Raw genomic sequence first — 26,929 nt, 5'->3', positions numbered from 1 at the left:
GAGGGGGTGTGGCCTCCATGATGGGACGGGGAACTTGGAAAGGAGAGAACTGAGTTGTTTCTCATGTGCTGTGTCCTGCCAGGCAGTGAATGCCCCCCATCATGTGATGATGTAGCAGGAAGATGCTCACAAGTTCCAACCCCTCAGTCTTGGATTTCCCAATCTCCCGGAACCATGAGCCAATTAAACCACCATTCTTTAGACGCCATGAAGACTGTGGTATCCAATTGCAGTAACACACACACACACACACAAAAAGGGCTAAATTACCTGTCCATAAAAGAAGACAGAATCTCAGCAAGGACACAGGAGAAAAAAGTGAAACTTTTAGCTCACTCACCTTCCTCCTCACCTCCAACCCTCTCCACCCTAATCGGAGATTCGCACAAGTCTGCAACCCTGTCACCTTTGTAATCACTATTAAAATGTTTTTAAAGATGATGGAGTCTAAGCATTCCCTTCCAGAGTTACCACTGACTGCCCGTGTTTAAGTGCATCAGAAATGTCACATGGGAGGCCAGCCTGGTAGCATATTAGGTTAATCCTCCAAGTGCGGCATCAGCACCCCATGTAGGTACCAGTTTCTGAACCAGCGGCTCCAATTCCCATTCAGCTCCCTGCTTATGACCTGGGAGAGCAACGGAGCATGGCTCAAGTCCTTGGGCCCCTGCACCCACGTGGGAGACCCGGAAGAAGCTCCTGACTCCTGCCTTCAGATCGGCTCAGCTCAAGCCATTGCAGCCATTTGGGAAGTAAATCAGTGGATGGAAGATGTTTCTCTGTCTCTCCTTCTCTCCGTGAATCCGCCTTTCAAATAAAAATAAATAAATATGTCACATGGAGTTAGATTTTGACCCTGATGAGGTACAGAGACCAGGCTGCCGCTAAAGCAAAGACACTGTCGTAGCTATCCTAACCAATTCCCCTTTTCTGATGACAAAAATTGTATATATTTATCATGTGCAACACAGTGTTTCAAAGAATCTCTCCATTGCGGAATGGCTCATTGGAGCTAATTAACATCCTTTTTTTGTGGTTGAAAGCACTTAAAATCCGTCCTAGTGATTTTCAAAATACAACCCATTGTTATTAACTATAGTCACATAAAATTATTTCTCCTGTTTAACTAAAATTGTTCTTTGACCAACATCTCCTTGCAAGCTTGTAATTACCATTCTTCTCTGCTTCCATGCATTCGATTTTTTTTAATTCCACTTATGTGTGAGATCATGCAATATTTATCCTTCTGTGTCTAGCCTATTTTACTCTAACATAACATCCTTCAGGTTCTTCCATGTTGTCACAAATGACAGGATTCCCTTCTTTTGTAAAATTTATGAGTATTGCAGCGTGTATATATAACACATTTTCTTGACCCAGCCATCCATAGATGGGCATGGATCAATTCTATGTATGGCTATTGTGAAAGATACTGCAATAAATGGAAAAAAAGTGCAGATTTTTTAGTATACTGATTTTATTTCCTTTGCGTATTTGCCTAGTAATGAGATTGCTGGCTCCTATGGTAACTCCATCAGCTCCTTCTTAATCTTCGACTAAGAATAGTGTTGTAGCATAACAGGTAAAGCTGCTGCCTGTGACGCTGGCATCCCATAGGGGCACCAGTTTGTGTCCTGGCTGCTCTATTTCTGACCCAGCTCCTTGCTAATAGTCTGGAGAAAGTTGTGGGAGATGGCTCACACACTTGGGTCCCTGACACCCATGTGGGAGATGCAGACAAAGCTCTTGACCCAATCAACGTGGTCCAATCTTGGCTGGCTGTCGTGACCATCTGGGGAGTGAACCAGTGGCTGAAAGATAGCACTCGCTCGCTCTCTCTCTCTCTTTCTCTCTCTCTCTCTCTTTCTCTCTCTCAGTCTTTCTCTCCTTTAGAACATTCTTAACCCCATTTGTTTGCAACTTGCATCATCATGGAAGACACAAAGTTCTATTGAACTCTATTAGCTCCTTGGTTCATGAGACAAGACTTAATCCCGAGGAGCAGAAAGATTTGATGGACAAGTTAGTAGAAACGCATAGAACTGCCATATAGTGGAGCAGTACATACTGGGGATTCTAGTAGACAGCCTTCAAGGCCCCCAACACCCAGCCCCTGGGGCAGTGGACTTACCGAGATCTTGGTAAAAATATAGATCAACAGGGACAGGACGGAAAGGTAGATCTGGATCCGCTTGCCTCCAAACCGCTTCTGCAGATACTCCGGCATTGTTACCACCTGTGTGGGATGCAAAGAAGGTCACTGTCGGCCTAGTGGTCCATGCTGATGCCAGAGCCACGGAAATACGGTTAAGGATTCATAACTTTCATGGGCCTGGGAAGTATACCAGGTGGCCGGATGGCCTCTGAATCCCAGTCATTTTGCTTCTTGCAGTCTATACTGTAGGAGAATAGCCCAGTGCTGTCCCAGCACATAGAAAGTACCCAACAAGTGACTATTTTTGAATGAACACATTACTGGACACAAGCAGGGAGATAAATTCTAGCCCTTGTGGTGGACAGGATAGATAAGCATACTTTAAAATGTCATAGAAAAGTAGAATTAAAAGATGTTCATTTGGGTGCAAAATTTTTTTTTGAAATCCATGAGTAGGTTTTTCATAATATTCATTTTTCAAGAACTTTTTGAAGATTTCTCATGTGTAGATTTCTGATTTTTTGCACAAAAATAAACTTACCTTTTAATTCCATTTTCCACACATTCTGTTGACGTGTCCTAGTATAGATACAGAGATTAAGACAGGAATAGAGACAGGCAGACAGACAGACAGAGATGAGGGGCAGGGATTCCACCACAGTGTACCTACTGCAAACAAGACATTTAAACAATTATGGCATCCTTCCAACGCTGCAAATATGGTGGCCAGCTTGTAGGCACACTTTGACGTGCTCTGCACACAGGTAGTGCCAAAGCTTGTGGCAGTGCCAGCCTGCCCATAAGACCTCTCAGTTCTTTGCCACCAGCTCCAATCACACTTCCTAGCTTGCCTCCTCCACCCAGAGCCTGATGTACCATGGGGCTAGACAGGTATCAGAAGCAATCTGTGAACCTCCTACAAGCCACAGCATCTGCCGCATGCTTCTCTGTCTTCCTGTCAGTCCCTAACATTAGACTTACCCGTGGAAGGAGCTCATTCTGTCTCACTGAACAGATGATCCTAAAGCCACCCTTTGTGTAGAGAGACAAAGGCAGGAGATTGAGCAAGAACTTGGGAGCTGTGTGCCACTTGCCTGATAGTTGTATGACACATGGAAATGAGTGTGCAGATACAGGGTTTTTGTTTTGTTTTGCTCAAACTGCCTTTTTCCTTGAGACAGTGACTAGTCTATTACTACATCAAGAGTCAAGTGCATGGACGTACAATGGAAGCACAAATCCAGAGGGAAGGAACAGGATGCTTTAACGGGGGCGGTGGAGACTGAATATAGTGAGGTTACTCAGGACTCTTTTTAGGAAAGAGTCACAAACCTGAACTGAACTAAGTCATCAGAACTCAAGCCCAATAGGTCTGTTTCATGCCCTTGTGGGTAGTCAGGAACTTCACAACCTGATTGGCAAAAGCCAATCCAGGGTTTTTTTTCTTAGCCATTTATCCCATTAGGGTCCCCTTTGTCCTTAAGGGGGACCACACCCACATGTGTATTTTCCATCAAGGAAGGGAAATCAGAGTGCGTACTTACCCCGGCCTTGATGTAAATGGGGACAAACACCCAGCCCAGCACAATCACCATAATCAGGGCCTGAAACCAAAACAGGGGTAAGATTCAAATTAAGAAGAGCATTTGTTAGTCATCTCTTTCATCTGAAGGGAACCCCCCCCCCCAGTCCCTGCAGCTGCTACACAAAAGTACTTTTTGAACCTGAGGACAACATCCCAGGTTGCCACAGGAGAGCCTCATAGAAACAGCTGGCAGGGAGACTGCAGTCCATTAAACATCACAGCCCTAGACCCATTGAGTTCTCCTTTGCCTCTTCCCCAGATTATAAGGGGTTGAACAACACCTAAAGAGTTGCCAGAATAATAACAGAAATCTGGTGGGTAAACATTCCCAAACCTCTAATGTGACTGGAGTGCTGGAATGCTCCTCGGCTTTTTAATTCCAAGCAGAAAGAGAGGAGGAAATTATTGTTATCGTATCTGTGGTTTCCTCAAGAAACTCTGCTGGAAGGGGAGCAGGATCACGCTGCACCTGCGTCATGCCTTTCCTGCATCTTCATTCCGGGTTCCCTCAGGAACCCAACACACACACACACACACACACACACACACACACACACCCCCCACAAACTCTGCCGAGCATAAAGTGAACTGACTGATGGTCTAGGTACAGAGGCTCTGATATTACTCACATTCCACTCAAAGCCTCCAGTGGCAATACCAGATGCGGCTCCTGTCCCAGCCAGTCCCACAAAGTGGCCACTTCCAATGTTGCTGGCAAAGAGAGAGGCTCCAATCTAGAAATACAAAAAGAGATCGTCAGCTCAGAACTCTGTGTGACCAGGACACTCAGGGTGGGCCAAGGACCGAAGAAACAGGTCTGTCAAAAGGACAAAGAAAAGAGCAGAGGTGAGACAGGAACTTGACCGTACTGCCAAAATCACTGGAACAGAAGACAGATGTGAGTATTTGAGAAATACTTAAGATGACAAGGAGCAAATAGAGGAAGGAGCAATGGGATGGATTCCCAAATCACATCATTTGTGAATCTTTTGTGCGTCCAATGCCCAACAGCATAGGGGATTGTACAGTCTGGTAGGACTCCACTAAAGGCTCCTGTCGGACATCAACTCACTCCACTCTGTGCCATTAATCTCTGGGGACCTTGTTCAGTACCAGCTATCAGTAAACACAGGAATGATCGAAGAGAAAGCAATTATTGAGGAGGAAGCCCCTGGGTCCCAGCCACCTTGCCACGTCAGGAAGGGTTTAAGAGACCATGATTCCCAGCTCTTACATTATATGACTTCATGCATTCCCAAGAAATAAGATATTCCATTAATGATATTAATAATAATCCTCTAAATCCACAGAATTAAACATTTTTTTACAAAGGTTCCCCAAATTACCCAGACACATACACCAAGGATTTTTTTTCAAAGACACACTATTGTCTAAAGATACAGATTAAAAGACAGATTGAAATGGCATATGTTTAATATTCAAAAGTGGAAATCTGAAAGGGAAAAAGAGAATGAGATTGTAAATTGGAGACATACAAAAAAGAAAATGATAGGCAAGACAAGAGAGGACTCCTACCCTGCCCTTGCTACTGTGTCATCAGTTCACAAAGGAATACCAGAGAGATACGTGCTATGAAGAGAATAAAGGACACAGGGTGTGACAGAGCCATCAGATTGTCAGAGAGGATCCCTCCATGGAAGTGACCTTGAAGTTGAAATCTAAACAGTAAAAGAAGACACCCAAGCAGAGACTGAAGGGCAAGCATCCCAACAGTGTCAAGACATCGGAGCTAAAGAGGCAAGCTTGGTGGAGAAGCAGAAAGACCATGGTGGCTGGACCACTGGTGGGTAAGGAGGAGAATGGTGTGAGACAGAACTGGAAGGTCAACAGGGGCTGGGATATGGGATACTAGGAAGCCAGGATAGGGAGAGCAGCTATTATTCCAAGTGGGATGGGAAGCTACTGGAGATTTCTCCCTCCAGATTCTGTCTCATGCGCATTCTAGGAGGCAAAAGGTGATGATTCAAGCAATTTTGTCCTGACACTTGTATAGGAGACCAGGACTGTGTGCCAGTCTCCCGGTTTCCATTTGGTCTGGTCCTAGCCTTTTCAGGTAATTGGTATATAGAAGATAGAAGCTGTCAGTTTCTCTCTCTCTCTCTCTCTCTCTCTCTCTCTCTCTCTCTCTCTCTCTCTCTCTCTCTCAATTTGTGTGTGTGTGTGCCACCCAAATTAATAAATATGAATTTTTAAAGATGGCTCTAAAAGTTGTGGAGTGTGTTGTGGAGTGCAAATTTTGTGGAGGAGATGGAGAAAAGAGAAAAGAGAAACCAGGTGGGAGATTACTTCTATGTCCAGGATGGATTGCTTTTATGTCTAGGATGGATGATGCCTTGGGCTGTCATGGTAACAGACAACAAGGAGATGAGCACAGAGATGGGAGTGCGGTTTAGAAACAAAGTTGGTAGGCTTCACTGACAAATTCAATGTAGGAAATGAGCAGAAGGTTAATGCCTAGATTTGGAACTTGAGTAACTTGAGTTACTGGGACAGCATTCCATAGGCAAGGAAAGGGGAGGGGGGTGTCAGCATTGCATCACAGCAGTTTAAGCCACTGCGTGTAATGCCAGCAGCCCAAGTGGACCCCAGTTCACGTTCTGGCTTCTAATTCAGCTCCCGGAAAATATACTTGGGAAAGCAGCAAAAGACGCTCCAAGTCCTTTGGCCCCTGCACCCACACCAGAGACCTGCATAGAATTCCAGGTTCCTGGCTTCAGCCTGTCCCAGACCTCTTCATTATTACAGTCTTTTGGAATCAATTAGTGGATGGAAGATTCTCTCCCTTTCAGATAAATAGATAAATCTTTTAAAAAATAACAAAGAGGAAATCCACCTCTTTTAGAGACATCCACCTATTTCTGCTCATGGTTTGATGGATAGTTTGCTTTTAATCAGAATTTCCTTTCTGGGCCTGATGTAAAGCTGCAATGCCAACATCCTATATAGGCACCAGTCTGAGTTTTGACTGCTACATCTTTTCCCCGTACTGTACAAGCTAATGGCCTGAGAAAAGTAACAGAAGATAGTCCAAATATTTGAGTTCCTACCACCCATGTGCAAGACCTGGATGAAACTCCTGGCTCCTGGCTTTGGCCTGGCCCAGCACTGGCCACTGCAGCCATCAGGAAGGCAAACCAAGAAATGAAAGATCTCTCTCTCTCTTTCTCTCTGGAACTCTTTCACATAAATCAGCATTTTTTAAAAATGAAACTTTTCCCTCTGCCAGTTGCCCACCATTCCTGACTCAATGCCATTTCATGTATCACCTCTCATTTGATCAATTATTAAACCTAATGTTGGACTATTAAGAACACAATTATCAGACATCATTAACTGCATTAGATTAACATTAAATTCAGGAATTCCTTTCCAATATTTCTCCCACAAATGGAAAATATTACAGTCTAGGCCATGTTGGACCATTCTGAGGTTCCTATCTCTCCATCTGAAAAGGAGATGGATGTAGTTAAAAAAAAGCTGGTGGGGGGAGCAGATACAAAGATGAGTTCTTTTCTGTTAAGGGCACAACCTCCTTCTACATTCCCTCTCTTAACTTCATGACATGCATTCAATCATCTACCAAAATCCTTACTCTACCTTCACAACTCTGTGGACATCCAACACTTTCCAAGTCACCCTTTGGTGTCTGTCATCACGTCTCAATAAACCTCTCAGTGAATTCAAGTATCCCTCCTGATAGTCACCACCACCCACCTGGTCAGGGACTTTACCAGAACACAACTCTAATAATTATGTACCATTCAGAGATCCTTGCAGAGCCCACTGATGGATCTGCCAAGCAGTTCATTAGCTTTTGGAAGTCATCAAGACTTCAAGATAAATTTTTGCATGAACTTAAAAATGAAGCCTTTACATGAGCTTAAAATTTTGACTAGGAATATTTCTTTGTACAACTTCTGTGAGGACCCATCTTCTCTCGAGCCAATGTCATGCAAAAATCCAATGAGATGACGGCTCAATGATAACTGTCATTAAGGTGGCCCTTACTCATCACTGTCCTTTCCCTCATGCCTCATCCCAAGAGGACAACTACTTTGCCCTCAAAGACAGAATGGAACTATATTGGGAGATAGGTTATTTAGGGAAATAAGAATGTTAAGTGAGGTTCAATGGGCAGGACTTGAATTTAATAAGATTAGTATCCTTGTAAGAAATGAAAGAGATGCTGGAGATATCACCCTCCTCTCTTTCCCTGCACACACACACACACACACACACACGCACAGTGAAGAGACCACCTTAAGACCTAGTGAAAAGGTAGCCATTCACAAGCCAAGAGGTGAATCCTCATCAGAAAATAACCTTCGTAGCACCTGAACTTAGACTTCCAGCCTCTACAGCTGTGAGATGCATATGGCTATAAATGTCTACTGTTGAAACCAACCCATCAGTGCTGTTTTGTATATCAGCCTGAGCCAACACCATTGCTTTATCAACTCCACTCCCCGATCAGGTTTTCACACTTCTCCTCCTCTTCCTGGAGTTCTTTACCAAGGCCTTCATCACAACACCCATGTCCCCCACCACTCTCTCTGTCCACTCCTCACCCACACTCACAACCATTTGGGAATCGCAACCCACACGGGGAGTGAGCCAATGACATGAATCATCACCTTCCTTTGTAATTTCCTCCCACATTGCTTCTGCTTCAGGATTTCAAGTTCTGAAATGCCTCCAGATGGACCTTGCCTCAGACGAGCCTTCTCTCCCAGTCCTCCTCCTCCTCCCCATGAGAGGAGTTCAAAAGGCCAAGAAGCCAACACAAATCTTGAGAAAGTGTTGCTGCTACTGTGCTGGCTCTGACCTAATCCAACAGATCAGATAGTACGGCAAATGGAAAGACAACAGAGTCACACTGCCAAAGGGAAAAAAACTGTTTATTTCTATTGACTTTCACGAATCTATGAACACATTTGATTGCCCAAATGTGCTACCTCAGAAGCTTGTCAGGAGAAAAGATACATGGGGAAATTGCAGAATCCCAGTGTTGAATGGGTCCCTTGAAGTCACAGCTTGAATCCCCTCTGTAACCCTCTGCAACAATGGCCAGTTTTGCAGGCACATCCCGAGTGACAGAGGTAGCTGGCTCATGGTGGAACAATTCTAATTGTTAGTTCTTCTTTACTGAAATCTACCCATTTGTTCTCCTTCTACCCTCTAGGTGGAGAGAGTACAATTCAAACCTCTCTTCCACAAGCCCGTTCAATCTCTGAAAACGGAGAGTAACCCTTGCCCTTCCAATCTTCTCTAAGCCAAGCTTCCATTTCTCCCATGTCTACTGCTTATTGGCCATGGATTTGCATCTCATCACTTGTGTTACTCTCCCTTACCCTCATTCCCATTTCCTGAAATAGACTACTCTGGGTGTGAACCTAATCAGAGTGAAACAGGATACCCTTCTTGAATCCCTACATGCTTTGTTAAGAGGTATAGACAGAAGGGAAGAAAAGTAAATTTCTCAGCCACTGGTTCACTCTCCAAGTGCTCCCCATGGTTAGGGCTGGGCCTCCCCTCGAACCATGATCCAGAAACGCAGAACAGGTCTCCCATCTAAGTATCAGGAATGCAGTTACTTCAACCACCAGCCCTGCCTCCCAAGATCTACACCAGCAAGAAGTTGGAGCTGATGATCAGAGCTGGGATTCAAACCCAGGTGGTAGGACACAGAATCTGGGCATCTTAACCCCTGGGTGAAATGCCTGCACCCCACCTGGCATCATCTAGCTTCAGATCCTTGAGCCTCAAAAGGCAGGTTGAAACTATCAATGGTCCCTGGCAATAGCAGGCATGTGGGCCAGGCCGCTCATTGATATCACTACTAGAAAATCTACCTCTAGGTAACTTGGAACATGTTAACAAGAACAGACTCCTTCTCTTTGCATTTTAGATTCCTGTTAAGATCGACCTGGTTTGTTTTAACAATACACTTGGCTCTGCCAATTAATTTTTCTTTTCACTTCAATCCCTTCTAGCTTTGGCGCAAATTTCATGTTTTCCCACAAGTCTCCTCGAAAAGGAAAAAGCACTTAAAACACAAAGGAACATATCTGACCAAACCCTTGCCCCTTAAACTATTACTGTTAGAAATCAGAAGTGAGCAAGGAGTGCATCTATCTCTCTAAGCAAAGACATAGGTCGCTCTAGATAACGGTACTAGCTTGGTGCTTAGTTCCAGAGATGGCCTCCCAGAACCAATGCCACTCATAGAGTGTTCTTGGACCAGGAACATCAAGCTTATCTTGGGAGTTTACAAGAAATGCCAGATCTCCAGCAGCCACCCAGACCTGCTGAGCTACAAGCTCTCTAGACGATTCTCACACACAATAAAGTTGGAGAAGCTTGAATGTCATCGCTGCCTCCATAACATCTGTTTTGACTGCCCTTTGCAAGCAAGAGAGCAATCACTAAACACACAATTAGGTGAAAGACGCTCTCCGCAGAAACCCCTGCTTCACCTGCAGGGTATCATAGCTCTGTTACCAGGGTACTAGCTATGGTCGCTTCTGCACACGTGCAGCGTCCCAAAGAGCTTCTTGACCTGAAAGGGCATTTCTGGTTCCATTTGGCACTTGGCCTTGCTTCCACTTGACCAGGACTTAGTTAAGGCTTATTGAGTGAGCGAGTGATAGCAAGTCCTTGAATGTCCCTCTTGAGCAAAAAACAGGAACCATGGTAACCAAACGTCTTACAGTTGCTTTCCCCCACCCTGTTCCACCCCACTCCCCTGCCAATGACAGAATGGAATTGGGTCTCAGCACATGAATTTGCCAAAAAATTATTTTCATTCATAAGCCTCTACAGGCCTGTAGGGACAGCATACTAGAAACTATGAAATGTCTCTTTAAGAATTCAACCTGGAGATCTATAGCAGTGTTACCAAGAACAAAGCCACAAGGGGAATCTGAACTTGTGAATTAAAAATCATATAAGCCAGGGCCCGGCAGCGTGGCCTAGTGGCTAAAGTCCTCACCTTGAACATGCCGGGATCTCATATGGGCGCCGGTTCTAATCCTGGCAGCCCCGCTTCCCATCCAGCTCCCTGCTTGTGGCCTGGGAAAGCAATTAAGGACAGCCCAAAGCCTTGGGACCCTGCACCCGCATGGAAGACCTGGAAGAGGCTCTGGGCTCCTGGCTTCAGCTCTGCTCAGCTCCAGCCATTGCAGTCACTTGGGGAGTGAATCATCAGATGGAATACCTTTCTCTCTGTCTCTCCTCTTCTCTGTATATCTGCCTTTGCAATAAAAATAAAAACTATTTTAAAAGTCATATAAGCCAAATATATCAATAGGCCAAACAATAATAATTAATGCCAAAATTGGTGTTAACAAATAAATAAGCTCTCACATATTTCTGGCTGCAAAGTAATTTGTTGGCACACATCAAAATCACTGAAAAAATTATCTTCTTAGTTCATAAGATTTTATTTTTTAACACTCTGTATTAGATTATCTGAGATGCAAAGATTTATGCCCAAAGAAACTTCAAGAGGTTTATGGAACATAAAATTAAAAGATGCTTATTTGAACTTCAAAAGATTTTTGAGGATCTAGTGTTGTGGTAACCTGTTATATCTGCCACCTGTGATGCTGGCATCCCCTATGGGTGCCACTTCATGTCCTGGCTCTTCCACCTCCAACACAGCTCCCTGATGATGACCCAGGAAAAGTAGCAGGAGATGGCCCAAGAACTTGGCCTCCCACCTCCCATGTTGGAGATCTGGATGAAACTCCTGGCTACTAGCTTTTGGCTTTGGCCTAGTGTAGACCTGCACACTGTGGCCATCAGAAAGTGAACCAGCAGATACAAAAGCTCTCTCTCTGCCCATTTGTCTCTCTGTAACTGTGACTTTCAAATAAATAAATACATCTTTTTAAAAAAAAATTTGTTGAAATCCATCCCTACAAAAGGTCTTCTAAAACATGAAAATGCAGATTATAAAATACTGTGAATGGATCTCAGTTCTTTTAAGTTTCTTCACATAATTATTTCAGTAATTCATTGATACATTATTTACAACAGACGAAAGCAAGAGTCAATGTAAGTGCCCACTAATGAGTCACTATTGAATAAACTAAGCTGTATACTTAGGATGGGATATTATGCAGCCACCAAAATAATAGCTTTGAGGAATTTGTCATGTCATAAAGAAATGCTCATGGTAAACTATCAAATAAAAATAATACAAAGATTGAGCTACAACCTGAGATGCCCGGCAACCCATTTCAGAGCACCAATCCAGTCCCACCTGCTCCTTCCAATCCAGCCTTTCATCCTCTGGCTCACTTCCCAGAGCAGAGCCAATCCAAAGTCAGAAGCCAGGAGCTTCTTTCAGGTCTCCTACCTTGGGTGCAGAGGCTCAAGGACCAAGGGCTTGGACCATTTTCTGCTGCCTTCCCAGGCTACAAGCAGGGAGCTGGATGGAAAGCGCAGCAAGTGGGACACAAACCAGTGCCCATATAGAATGCCAGTGCTAGCAGAAGAGGATTAGCCTGTTGATGCTTTTAAAAGCTTAAATACGGCATACAGATAATCATGCTTAAAAGCATGAATGAATGTCAAGGAAACGGCTATCTTCCCCTCCTAAGCACATTAGGGGCCTTCTGAACTGGTTCTCTTTTAGTTAGCTAGTTAGTTAGTTAGTTAGTTAGTTAGTTGCTTGAGAGGCAGAGTTACAGAGGAGAAGGAAAAAGAGAGAGATTTTTTTAAGATGTATTTATTTTTATTGATTTTACAGATTTTACAGAGAGAAGGAGAAACAGAGAGAAAGATCCTCCATCCACTGGTTCACTACCCAAATGGCCACAACAGCCAGAGCTGAGTTGATCCAAATCCAGGAGCCAAGATCTTCCGAGTCTCCCACATGGATGCACAAGCAGGCAGCTGGATGGGAAATGGAGCAGCCAGGACACAAACCAGAGCCCACATGGGATCCCGGTGTACGCAAGGTGAGGATTTAGCCACCAGGCCATCACACCAGGCCCAAGAGAAATCAGATTTTGGCTGCTTGTTCATTCCCCAGAGGGCTGCAACAGTGGGGGCTTCACCAGGCTCAAGCCAGGAACCAGGAACTGCATGCTCATGCCCTTTATGGGTACAGGGGCCAAACACTTAGGCCATCCTCTGCTGCTTTCCCAGGCCCATCAGCTCCAGGCCCTGGAAGTGGTATGGGCTGCCAGCATTAAGCTGCAACTTAAACTCCCTGTACCACAACACCCAGGTCCTCCTGACCTAATTCTTACCCTGGCTTGATCAGAGCAAATTGTGTCACTTTTTTAAAGGACCTAATTATTTTATTGGAAAGACAGATTTTACAGAGAACGATCTTCTATCCACTGGGTTCACTTCCAAAGCAGCTACAACAGCCAGAACTGAGCCACTCCAAAGCCAGAAACCAGGAGCTTCTTGGCAGGATCCCATGCCAGTGCAGGGTCCCAAGGCTTTGGGCCATCCTCTACTGCTTTCCCAAATTATAATAAGGGAGCTGCATGGAAATTGGAGCAGCTGGGATACAAACCAGCACCCATTTGGGATCCCGATGCATATATAAGGTGAGGATTTAGTCACTAGGCTACCACGCTGGACTCAAATCATGTGACTTTCAGCTGGCCATGACTGTCTTGCATCTTGGTTTCCTCCACTGTATATGGAAGGGTAAAATCCTTTTTCACCTGCCCCACTATTGGGCTCAACAAGCATGAGATAGTTTCTCTAAAGTGTTACCCCAAAGACGCATGCTGCAATCCTGAGGAAATATTGAATAGGTTTCAGATAGCCCATGTTTTTGTTTCTGAATTTTCTGAAAGAGATAACGTTTATTTTATCTTTAAGGGATCAAAACCATCACAGCTCAAATGGAAAATGCACTCGGGTTAGTTTCAGGAAACTGCTTTCCTTGTTAATGGACCATATAATACCCTAGAATGTCAAGAACCCTGGAGACAGCTTGCTGCTCCCAGCTTACGCCCTCACCTTAAAGAGTTGTCAAGAGGCTCCAGGGCTTCTTCTCCATCCCTTCCCACAGCTGTGCTAGAGGCTTCCCTTTGGCTAGCCTCAGCCCCACACTCTCAAATTGTAGCATACATCAGAACAGAGGAAGGCTAGGTAAATCTGCATCGTGGAATAAGTAATGAATACATTTCTAGTTTAAGTCTGTCCCAAATATTGAACGGGATGCACTTGTACCAGGAAAAAAAAAAGTCATCTTGGTGTGAATTTTAGATGTAACGGAACACCCGATATTTTTGTTTATTATATCTGGCAACCACATTCAGAATTGCCTGGAGAACTTATTAAAACACAGCTTGTGGGGGGGGTGTTGACATTGATGACTCAGTTGGCTAATTCTTCTGCAAGTGCTGGGATCGCATATAGGCACTAGCTTTAGTGTCCTGGATGCTTTAGAGTCCTGAATGCTGCACTTCCCATCCAGCTCCTTGCTTGTGGCCTGGGAAATCAGCAGAAAATGCGCCAAAGCCTTGGAACCCTGTACCTGCATGGTAGACCTAGAGAGGGTTCTTGGGTCCCTACTCCCAGTTCCTGACTGCTGGCTTCGAATTGGCTCAGCTCTGGACATTGTGACCATTTGGGGAATGAACCAGAGGATGGAAAATCTTTCTCTCTGTCTCTCCTTTTCTCTGTAAAAATCTGCCTTTCCAATAAAAATAAATAAATCTTAAAACACGTGCACACACACACACATGATTGTGGGATAGGCATTTAGCTACCACCTGAAATGCCCACATTCCATAGCAGAAGTACCTAGAGATAAGTTTTGTCTCCAATTCCTATCCAGTTGCCCTGCACATGTGCCTGGGAAGCAGTACTGCCTCAAATACTTGCGTTCCTGCCACCCATGTGGGAGACCCAGATGGAGTTCCTGGTTTCTGACTTTGACCTGGCTCAGCCCTAGCTGTTACAGACATTAGAGAGGGAACCAGCAGAGAAAGGAGTCTCTCTCTCTCTCTTTAAAATAAATAAAAACTTAATGACAGATTGAAGTTCTGTGAGATTGGTGTTACACATCAATTATCCCTTAACCAAACTGCCTGAAACAGACATGTTTCAAATTTTAGATTTCTTTTTTTTTGTTAAGATTTGAGAATACTTGCATAGATACAACAAGATGATGTGGTATCTCAACATATCAGGATAATGAGGTATCTTGGAAATGCAAGTCAAATCTAAACCTAGGGCCCGGCAGCGTGGCCTAGCGGCTAAAGTCCTCGCCTTGAACGCCCCAAGATCCCATATGGGCGCCGGCTCTAATTCTGGCAGCTCCACTTCCCATCCAGCTCCCTGCTTGTGGCCTGGGAAAGCAGTCGAGGATGGCCCAAAGCATTGGGACCCTGCACCCGCGTGGGAGACCCGGAAGAGGTTTCTGGTTCCCAGCTTCGGATTGGCGCGCACTGAAGTTGCGGCTCACTTGGGGAGTGAATCATCAGACGGAAGATCTTCCTCTCTGTCTCTCCTCCTCTCTGTATATCTGACTGTAATGAAATAAATAAATCTTAAAAAAAAAAATCTAAACCTAAAATCATCAATGTTTTACCTAACAGTAAGTATATCACTTGGGTTCAAAGAGAAAAAAAATAGAATCTGTCCATGAGTGGTCTTCAAAACCTCTATGGATAATGCATATTATAAAAACACTATGCATAGATTTTTTTAATTGCACCAAAATCAACATATCTTTCAGTTCTGTTTTCCATAGACTTTTGAAGTCCTTAAAAAAAAAAAACTTCAGGCCCATAGTCTGCAGGTGATTTTATACACTATTTTTAATGCTTCTGTGTTTTGACTGCAATCTGGCACATGAGGTTGGGGAGAACATCATGCCAGTGCTCAAACAGTTTTGGATTTGAGGGCAGGCATTAAACCGCCACTTGGTAACACCCACATCCCATATCAGGGCTCTTGCAACTAAGTCCCACCTCCTTGTCCCATTCAGTCTACTACAGTAGCACCTAGAAGGCAGCAAATAACAGCTCTAAGTACTTGGGTTCCTGCCACCCACTTGGGAGACTCAGCTGGGAATCCTGGCTCCTAGCTTCCATCTGGCCCAGCCCTTGCTGTCTCAGGCATTTGGGAAATGATCCAACAGATACACAATCTCTCTCTCTCTCTGCCTTTTAAATAAATTTAAAAATAAATACATAAACCTTAAAAATGTTTCAAAATTTGGAGCATCTTGTATTTTTGGATTAGCAAAATGCATCTTTCTTTTACAGATGAGAAAATTAGGGATCAGAGACACAAAGCTATTTGCCTAAAACCCCACAACTTTTGAGAAGAGACCACAGCACCCTCACTAACTTCCTTCTGAAGTCTCTGAAGGGCACCGCAGGGATGCGAGTGTCTCCCCTCTTCACTGCAAACTCAGAAACAGCAGGTGCTGCTCTGCATCACGCTTTATTTCAGATTCCTCCCTCGCCTTCTCTGGAGCTGATTTTTCATCTTAATTAGCATCGCTAGTCCCTCAATAAGCTCTCCTTTTCACAGCTTTAGAAAGGGTTAGCCTTTGACCCTTGCCCTTTCTCAGGGAACCACATTTCCTGGATTGAAACAGAAAAAAGGTGGGGTCTCATATATTCAGAACATCTCTTTCCTGAAACTCTGGTAAATATTTAGACACGGGCTTTGCTCTAGAGTCATAATCTCTATTTACTCTGCGTCAGTTCATATCCCACCGACAATGATCATCTTTCACTCATTAGTTTCACTAATATCTCTCCTTGCCCAAAGAACCAGAGGGACAGGAAGTAAGAAAAACCATAGCCAAAGTCAGGTGTTTTCCCATTAGTTTTATGGCACAAAAAAGCAAGGAAGGTCTTCTATTGGTGTTTAGAGGTCATGGAGGCTGAAAACCAATCCACCCTGCTCCCCCCCCCCACGCAAATAGGTCCATTCTGGAACCATTAACAACTCAGGGGTACTCCTGCACAAGGCCTGACCTAACTCACTATCTCTCCCTTGTGCTGACCCCTTTTCAGGACCTCAAGAGTCCACAAGATCCTTCCAACCTCATGGTCTTTGCCTATCTCATTTTCTTCGGTTGGATTGCTCATTCTCTAATCTACACATGATCAATGCCTTCCAGTCCTTCCGTCTCAGAAAGGAGTCTCAGCTCCAGTGTAGGTTAGGGAAGAACCCTCTCTTTCCCACACACTGCTCCCTTGACTCAACTATGCTTCCTTTAGAGCACTCTAAACCACTATTCATAATTTCATACATGAGAGTACTTTAGGAAATTCATGGAGGTTGTGGCATAGTGGGTAAAGTTGCTGCATAAGATGCCAGCATCTCATATGGATGCCGGTTTGTGTCCCGGCTGCTCTGCTTCCAATTCAGTTCCCTGCTAATGACCTAAAAAAAGGCAGTGGAAGATGATCCAAATGCTAGAGCCCCTGTCAATTACATGGGAGACTCAGATGACACTCCTGGCTCCTGGCTTTGAGCTGGCCCAGTGCTGGCCATCATGACCATCTGGGGAGTATACCAGCAGATGAATCATTGCTCTGTTTCTCCTTCCCTCTCTCTCTATAAATGGCTTTCAAGTAAATGAATGTTTTTTATGGAAATGGAATTAAAAGCTAAATTGACTTCAGTGCAAAAAAAATTTAAAACCATGCATCATTTTTTCATACTATGCATTTTCCAAGAACATTTTGAAAGACCCTCATGTATTCTATAAAAACATGAGTGTCATAGATATCTGCCAATACCTAACACAGACAAGTGTGGCACATGATAGGTAGTCAACATGTAGTTAGATAATGAAAGACTAGCAAGGTGAAAATAGATCAAGGATTAAGTGGATGAATGGTTGAAGCCACAACTTGGGGTGGAGAGAAGACACCCAGATGAGGTACAATAATGATGATGATGCTAGCCAATTCTTGGGTAACAGTAATTGCATATCATTCTAAGGAATTTACATGCAATAACTAATTTGACCCTCAAATCATCTCTACAAGGTAGGTTTTAAGATTTCTATTTTGCGTTTGAGGAAACTGAGAGGGTAACTCATCCCCAGTTCTACCCAAGCCAGAAATGGGTGAAGCTGGGGTGCAAACCAAGACAGACTGGTCCCTGAGTTCATGCTCTTTGCTTCCATCCTAAGCCAAATTGCAACATGGAGTTAGCCCAAAAAAGAAACCTTGAGCTGCAGCTGACTCAGTGGCAGACCAGGGCAGTCCAGTGAGATTTCTACTATGAAGACTAGTCAAAGACTTCATCTTAACACAGAGCCTCAGCTGTCTTCTGACTTGAGCCAACTGGAAAGATTGATAACCATTCACTTTTCCCTCTCCGGAAGTGCTCATCTGTTAGGAAACCTTAGAAAGGCAACCAGTGGGAAAGAAGAAGCCAGGAGCTTAGGTACTAGGGAGGTGAGAGGAACCTGGGTCTGAAAAACTTTTAAAAAGCAGCCTCCCAGACTCCTCAATTCCCATCACTGTCTACACTGATGAGCTCACACCAGAGAGCAAAATGCAATTCGGGAATTCCAAACTGGTCTACCATGAGGATATGGAGCTATGTCCTTACTCTTGCTTATTTTTCTTGAATTCAGTTTCCTTTTCTAAATGTTCATAGGAAATGTATATTATGGAAAAATAACCTATGTGTGGATTTCAAAATTGCCTTGCACCAAAGTAAGTTTACCTTTTGGTTGCACCTGTCTATGAACTTTCTGAAGTCCTCTTATTTCTGTCAAGTGTTTACTTACAGTGCAAGCCCTTGGATTGAGTGTTTTGAAGAAAGAGAAAGGGAAAACAGATTTTAAAAAGTAACTGGGGGCCCGGCAACGTGGCCTAGCGGCTAAAGTCCTCGCCTTGAACGATCCAGAATCCCATATGGGCACTGGATCTAATCCTGGCAGCTCCACTTCCCATCCAGCTCCCTGCTTGTGGCCTGGGAAAGAGTCGAGGACGGCCCAAAGCGTTGGAACCCTGCACCCGTGTGGGAGACCCGGAAAAGGTTCCTGGTTCCCGGCATCAGATCGGCGTGCACCGGCTCGTTGCAGCTCACTTGGGGAGTGAACCATCGGACGGAAGATCTTCCTCTCTGTCTCTCCTCCTCTCTGTATATCTGGCTTTCCAATAATAATAAAATCTTTAAAAAAAAAAAAAGCAACTTGGAGACAAGTATTTGGCAAAATAGTTACAACACCACTTGGGAAACCCATAATGGTGTTACCTGGGTTCATAGCCCAACCATGGATGGCATGCCAGATGCACATGGAGGATATAGCAGTCCATTGGGGCCTGCAGAAGACATCTGGTACCTTAGTATAGGAAGGAAGACACAACAAATTGGACAACTACCCCAGCCAAGCTTTGACAGCAAATATCTGGGCAAAGACAGACTCTAAGGTGGACTATGTCAGCCAAAGGACCTCAAAATTTCCCCATCCTTGGAGCAACAAAATCAACAGCATTTCAGAACTATTGAAACCACTTGAACCAGAACCCTTGGATCATGCTCCACATGAGGGACCCTGGGATGACATCGGGTGGCTATCGGCTGTCCCCCATCCTTGGGTGCTGATGTGGTTACGATGCTGGATGTAGCTTCTCCCCTGCTCCCCCGCCCCCACCCCAGATAGTGGAAGACAAAAAAGAAACTTGGAAACGATGGCCTCATCCACTTTGCCCTAATCCTCTCAACACTTTCCACCCTAATCAGCGGTCTACATGGACATGCATCCTTCTCAGCTATGTGAATATCATCAAAAATAATTTTTTTTAAAAAGATGGAATTCTAGCACCTGCAGAGGTACAGCTGGTTGAGAGGAATGCCTTCTAAAAATCCCATAGCACAGGGGTGTAATGGGCAACAATTTATTGTATATTTCAGAAGAGTTAATAGAGAGGACTGTTTATGTCCTTAATGCAAAAAAGTGATGAATATTTGAGGGAATGGAAATACCACTGATTCTGATTTACATAGCATTGATTACATAGCACCACCCTTATGTGCTGAAATGTCACACTATACCCCATAAATATGTGCAAGTATTAAAAATAAATAAATAAATAAATAAAAGGAAACTAGATGGGAGGCAAGTATTTGGCAAAGTACTTAAGACACCATTTGGGAAACCCATAATGGGGTTACCTGAGTTCAAGCCCCAACCATGCTCCCAATTCCAGCTTCCTGCTCATGAGCAACCCAGGTGATGGCTCAAATGGTTGGGGCCCTCTCCATCACCCATGTGGAGTTGAATTCCAAGCACTTTTTGGCTTCAGCCTGGCCCAATTCTTGCAGATGAGAATTCAGAGTGAGTGTGTGTTTGTGTGTGTATGCGTGTGTGTGTGTGTATGTGTGTAAATAAATATTTTTTTTAAAGAAAACAATTTGCTTTCATCACAAGCATAGACACAAAAAGGGACAGAGGCAATTCCGTGCAGTAGGAAAGTAGGACTACTTCTCCCAGGCCTATGAAGAGCTAAGCAGTTGTCCCTTCTTCTCTCTTCCTCCCATATGCCTTCCTTCACAGATGGGCCCATTTGTCTGGTACCCTCCACTTCCTCTCTGACCAGTGAATGTCCTCCTACAGGTTCTTCCCAAAACACCCTTTGTCCCTCTGGTGTAATCATAAATGGTTGGACTCTGATCTAACCATTAGGTTTTAGAGACTTCAAGATCAAATCAGATACGTTTTACTAAAGAGGGTTTTAAGTGTTTTGAGGTGCTGTCCTCTTTTCTCTAGGGAAAGCTTCCAGCAGGGGCCATGGTCAAGCACTACAGGAAGGAATTTTATTTTCCAGAGGACTCTTTAAACCACACCTATTGGCCTCATCAATTCCCACCACAAAGGACAATGAAACTTGAATGACCAGATGAGCAGAGTCCTGGATCGGTCTTATCTCCTGTGAACTTGGGCGACCGCTAGGGTTAATCATCATCCCCAATGTGCCTACCCGGCAAGAGCATCGAGGAGTTGACCAGGTTAAGTGAGACAACAGTTGTTTTCAGATGGTTCCAGTTGAAGGACAGGTGTTGTGATGCCCTTTGAGATACCCATATCCCGTATCAGAGTGCCTGGGTTCAAGCCCTGGCTCCACGCCTGTTAATACACACCCAGGAAGGGAGTGGATGGGGGGTCAAGTATGTGGATCCCTGCCATCTACATGGGAGACCTGGATTGAATTCCCAGCTCCTGACTTTCACCTGACCCAGCATTTTCTCTCTCTCTCTCTCTCTTTCTCTCTGCCTTTCAAATACATATTAATGAATGTTTGTTCTTTAAAAAAAAAATCCTATTGTAAAAAAAAAATAACACGGATATTTACTGTGTCCTGGGCACTGTTGTGAGACTGTGAATGTGTCCTCAAAACAAGAAACGTAGTACAGTTTTATTGAACAAAGCCACACCCACCTAGTTCTGTATTTTCTGGGCATGTTTTGGCACTGCCAAAAATATTAACTATCTGATTCTTCACAGAAAAAAAAATAATTGTCAACCCTTGCCCTACACTACTGTGATACCAAGGGGTATCACAAAACTCCTTGGGAAGCACTAGTGTTATTGTGCAGCAGGTTCAGCCACAGCCCATGATGCCAGCATCTCATGAGTGCTGGTTCAAATCTCAGTTGTTCCATTTTTGATACAGGTCTCAGCTAATGTCTGATTTAGCTCTAGCTAATGTACATGGGAAAGCAGTGAGGACTGTCCAAGTATTTGGGCCCCTGTCACCCATGACGGAGATCCAGGTGGCGTTCCCAGCTGCTAGCTTTAGACTGGCCATGACAGCCATCTTGGGAATAATCCAGAAAACTTCTGATGAGTGTCCTATTGGAAGCAAATGAACTCTGGCTATTAAGAAACACACAGCCATTCTATTTTCCAAAGCCCTCACTAGAGAAGGGCCTCTGCCTGGTCCCATCTCTCTGATACAGAATCTTAGATTCTTAAATCCAGGAGAACATTTGAAATCTAGGATCCTGCTGCTTCACATTCCAAAGATTCAGAGAGGTGAAAGAAATCGTTTGGGGTCCTTGTGCAGTTTCCACTCCCTGTCATAAATGCTAACTTTAAAGGGAGCTGACAAAGGGTTGGCTCAGCCTTATTGTACCCGCTGTTGCCAGGCAGCCAGCCCTGCTCAGGGCCCTGGCAGGTGTGACCAAACTCACTCCCAAATAAGAGTCCCCCATCTGTCTCTGTCCCTGAGGCTCCACTTCCCTGAGTAATTTCTATTATACCTAGCTGTGGAGTACAAATTCCCATGGAGCTTCATAGCCTTCTTACCCTCACATCTCTCACATCCCTGCACATCAATAGCTGTGAGGTAAAGGTGCCATAGAAAAAGGAAATCAGGGCCTAGCACGATGGCCTAGTGACCAAAGTCCTTGCCTTGCATCAGCTAGGATCCCATATAGGAACCAGTCAGTATTCCAGCTACTCCACTTTCCTTCCAGCTCCCTGCTTATAGCCTGAGAAAGCAGTCGAAGACGCCCAAAGCTTCAGGGAGACCCAGAAAAAGCTCCTGGCTCCTGGCTTCAGATTGGCTCAGCTCCTGCCATTGAGGTCACTTGGGGAATGAACCAGCAGATGGAACATCTTTCTCTTTGTCTTTCCTTCTCTCTGTAAATCTGCCTTTCTGATAAAAATAAATTAAAAAATCTTTTAAAAAAGAAAGAAAAAGGGAATTAAAAGCATGCCACCAACCAGCCCACAATTACATAAACACAGCTTGATGGTTTCATGTTATTCCTCTGCATTGGCGTGACCTGCCTTGAGCGTAACTCCAGCTTCCGGGGGCTTCCCTGTGAGGCTATGTGTGTAAGTACACTCCTCTTGTGGTTTCAGCTTGGGAGTACCCTGCTTCTTCCCCTCTAACTGTGCCTCCCTTCACTTCTCCGGCCTAAGCATGAACTAGTTTCCTCTCTGTGCCTAACTTTTCAGACTCAGAACATTCTTCCAGAACCTCTTGATCTTCACCTATTTACCAAACCACTCCTCTCAGAGGCCCGGGAATGTCCTTGTGAAAGAAATGCGGAGTCATTGGAAACAAAATGGAGTCACCTATGTCAACACTAAAAATAAATAAAGTCAGGAGGTTCTGAAGAAAAGGGTTCTTACGCATGATTGCCTGATGGTAATGACCATGAAAGCTTCTGCCAGAACCACAACATGACTCAGAGGCACTACAATCTTACACAAAAAGCCCTTTTACAAGGACAACTGTCTAGCAACTTCCTGTTCGACCTCAGACCAACAATCACTCTGGTTATCAATCACTGTGGCCAAAGCTTATTGTTTCAAAATGCCTGATGCCATCCTCTTTGCTTTTATTGCCTATAAAATCTCTTTGAATATGCCCATCGTTGGCTATGGCACGTGTATTCCCACTGCAATGTTGTGCTATTTTCAAACAAACACTATTCTTTAGAGAAGCCAGCAAACCAGGAGAGAGTGTTCAGTCCTGTAATAGTCTCCTCTGGCCAGCACATTTAAGAACTGATAGCCCTGGGGCCATCACAGTTGCGTACAAGGCTAACCTTCCAGCTATAAGCACCGGCATCCCATTAGGGCACCAGTTCATGTCCAGTTGCTCCACTTCCCATCCAGCTCTCTGTCTATGGCCTTGGAAAGCAGAAGAGGGAATGGCTCAGGTCCCTGGGACCTTGCACCTACACGGCAGACCCAAAAGAAACTCCTGGCTCCTGGCTACAAATCAGCACAGCTCTGGGTGTTGCAGCTATTTGGAGAGTGAACCAGGATATGGAGGACCACTCTGTGTCTTTCCTTCTCTCATTGTAAAAATCTGCCTTATAAATAAAAATAAATTTTTAAAACTCAAAAAAGAAAAAAAAAAGAACTGATATCCCAGTGATGGACTTATGGACCATGATAAACTGATTTCATTCTTTATTACAAAGGGAAATATATAAGCCTAGTTTTGATATCATTTTAAAGTTATGCATGGTTTTTGTTTTGGAAGAAATGTATGATGTTACTTCATAAGTTCATCAGAAAACTTATCAAAAGATAAGTTGGTTTTGATTCAAAAGATGTACATAATACACACATTTTCCAAGAAGTTTTTTAAGACATTTCGCATTTTATTGTGTGTTATGCTTTTCTTTAATCCTTCTTTAAGGTGTGTACTGCTATGGTGCTCAAAAATCACTTTAAATTTTGGAATGGAGATCATTTCTTTTTCTTCATAATTAGCAATTTTTAAGCATTGTTTAAAACAGCAGTCCTAAACTTTGGTCTCTAACAAAACCTTAGCAGCCTATAGCTAAAATAGGATTGCTAGGGCAGAAGGTTGGTGGCAAGTCCCTGAAGAATGTCTATAAAGTACCAGGATTGCCGTGAGCATAGTTTAAAAATTATTATTTTAGAATGTAACCATACTTTATTAAAGACACAAGCTATGATAAGACATAGCATGAATAGACATGCCGTGTAGCAGGAAGACAGAAAAAAACCAGGCTCTTAACCAATGACTTAACATTGATTAATTACAATAGATGAAAACATTGTAGCCAACGTGTAGCTGGAATTATGATTTACAACAGTACAAATAAATATGCAAATAGATCATGTTCATTTATTCACAGGGTCAATTCGCAAGATAAATTTAAGGGAATCAGCTAAGCACTCCAAGTGTTGAGTACTAACTATATCACACACATGCTAATTAGGAGATCTCCTTTGGCATTTCCGACCTTCTTTCCTTCTTTTTTTTTTTTTTAAAGATTTATTTATTTATTTATTATTACAAAGTCAGATATACAGAGAGGAGGAGAGACAGAGAGGAAGATCTTCCATCTGATGATTCACTCTCCAGGTGAGCCGCAACGGCCAGTGCGCCGATCCGAAGCCGGGAACCTGGAACCTCCTCCGGGTCTCCCACGTGGGTGCAGGGTCCCAATGCATTGGGCCGTCCTCGACTGCTTTCCCAGGCCACAAGCAGGGAGCTGGATGGGAAGTGGAGCTGCCGGGATTAGAACCGGCGCCCATATGGGATCCCGGGGCTTTCAAGGCGAGGACTTTAGCCGCTAGGCCACGCTGCCGGGCCCGACTTTCCTTCTTTTTAATGCTACCTACTTGTCATTGGTCACTCAACTGGCATAGTGCTGACTGCAGCACCTGCATTAGCTCTTGTGACTGTGATGCATGGGCCAATTTAGAAATCATTCACAGGAAATGTCTTTTAAATAAAAACTAGAAATAGCTCTGCCATAGAATCAGCAATTCCACTCCTGGGTATGAACCCAAAAGACTTGAACGTATCGTATCAGATACCTGCACCAACACGTTTATAGTAGCACTGTTCGCATCATCCCAAATATGGAATCAACCAAGGTGTCTTATCCATGGCATACACACACTCATGTAAATATATACACAATGCAATTTATTCGACTCTTAAGAAGAATGAAATTCCACCATTTGCACCAAAATGACACAAACTAGAATCAAAACATTGAATGAAATAAGCCAGATATATATAGACAAACACCACGTGGTCTCCCTTACAAATGGGAACTAAAATAAATAAAGAAAAAAGCAAAAAGCAGAAACAGAAAAAGAAAGGAATATCTGTGTATATCAGTATTGCTGCAACTATGATTCAGTCAAACTTTGTTTTATGGTTCTCTCAAGTCAATGACTAAGAATTATATACTACTGTAGTTTTAATGATCCATGATTATCTTTTAATAACGGTCATTTTTTCACTTGCTTATCATTGATAGCCCATTGATTGTCCATATTCCTGCTGAACTAGGGCCTTTTTAATTTTCACTCGTTGAACTATTTATTTAGAGAAGGATAAGTCTTTGAGCCTAATATAAATTACAAATACACTGTCAAAAAATAAAACAGAAAGAGAAAAGGAGGAAGAGAAGGGAGGAAAGAAAGATTAATTATAATCTCAGACCCGTATCCATTAGCTACATTGAATCTATTCTCTTTGTTTTAACATTACATTAACATGAGAATTGATAAGAAGTGTGTTGTAGTAATAACCATGCATTTGCTGTGACCCTGACAATCTGATGTATTCATAAATGCTTTAAAAATATCGAAACTCTTAAGTATAATCTCATGAATTATATAGTTAGAAGGAAAAGAGTCCTTGTTAGCCTTGTAAAGGAAGCAGTAACTTGTACTCGAAAGTAGAATGAAGCCGCTTAGGATTATCCAGTCTTAAGACATGCATGGGAAACCAACACCCAGGGGAAACCTCACACAAACCACCCAACCCTACCTGCTCTGGGTGCGGCTACGCCCTCTCACTCATCAGCCCTCAACCCAGATGCAATCTTGAGAAACATCACGAAGAAGAATGTCATATCTGGTTATGAAGTGAGGTGTTACCGGATCTCATTCAAAATTCAACTATACTGCTCTATACTTCCCCTGCCCTGCCTTGGCTTCCTCAAAGACCCAGAATTGGAAATTGAAGTCTTATCCTAAATAAATTAATCATAAAGAGCTGACACAAAGAAATATAATTTCATTTTGATTACAGTCAACAGAAAAGAGCTACCTGAAAAAAAGGTTAGTCCTGAATGTAGTGAGTTTTGTGTCTCAGGGAGTGGTGAGGAGAAAGAGAAGGGTCTGGGTCTGCATGAGCACTTGGCAGGCTTGCTCTGGCGAACACTAAAGCATTAACAGGGTGTGGAGGGTGCACTCTTTTCAAACAGGTAAATACAGAGCTGGCATTGTGACACAGTATTAAGCCACAGCCTTTGATGACAACATCCCTTATGAGCATCTTTTTAAGTCCTGGCTCCACTTCTGATCCAGCTCCCTGCTAATGCTAATACCGACGCTTTTGGATCATCCTCTACTGCTTTCCCAGGCCATAAGCTGGATGCAAAATGAGGAAGCTAGGACAGCAGCCAGCACCCATATGGGATCCCAGAGCTTGCAAGGCAAGGATGTAGCCATTGAGTCATCACGCCAAGCACAGAAGGTGTTAAACTCCCTCCCCAAGGAGTTGATCAAATGTCAACTGTAGAGGATGGCATGACTTCCTGGTTAAGGTCTCTCTGTTCTGTACATATCACTTACAGGGACAGTTCTCACTTGCTGGCTTCTCTTCCTCCATGCACCTCACAGCTGTCACTCTCTTCCTATTGCATGCAGGCTTCATTAACTCCATCTTTCAGCAGCCAGCTTCCTT

At 43.7% G+C, this 26,929-nt stretch overlaps 1 protein-coding gene across 2 annotated transcripts in view; it reads right to left on the bottom strand.

Moving 5' to 3' along the window:
• SLC5A1 (solute carrier family 5 member 1) overlaps positions 1-26,929 on the bottom strand; it is a 63,862-nt gene that overhangs the window by 25,659 nt on the left and 11,274 nt on the right. For both annotated transcript variants that reach the window (XM_058656867.1, XM_004592013.2), the window contains exons 3-5: positions 4,370-4,474; positions 3,700-3,759; positions 2,132-2,236 (exon numbers count right to left, since the gene is read on the bottom strand). In XM_058656867.1, the coding sequence (XP_058512850.1) occupies positions 2,132-2,236; positions 3,700-3,759; positions 4,370-4,474 (270 nt within the window). The remainder of the gene's footprint in view (positions 1-2,131; positions 2,237-3,699; positions 3,760-4,369; positions 4,475-26,929) is intronic.

Source organism: Ochotona princeps, chromosome 29, assembly GCF_030435755.1.
Source record: "Ochotona princeps isolate mOchPri1 chromosome 29, mOchPri1.hap1, whole genome shotgun sequence".
Classification (NCBI taxonomy): Eukaryota; Metazoa; Chordata; class Mammalia; order Lagomorpha; family Ochotonidae; genus Ochotona; species Ochotona princeps.
Note: the sequence above shows the minus strand (reverse complement) of the source record. Positions and strands in the feature narration are given on the sequence as shown.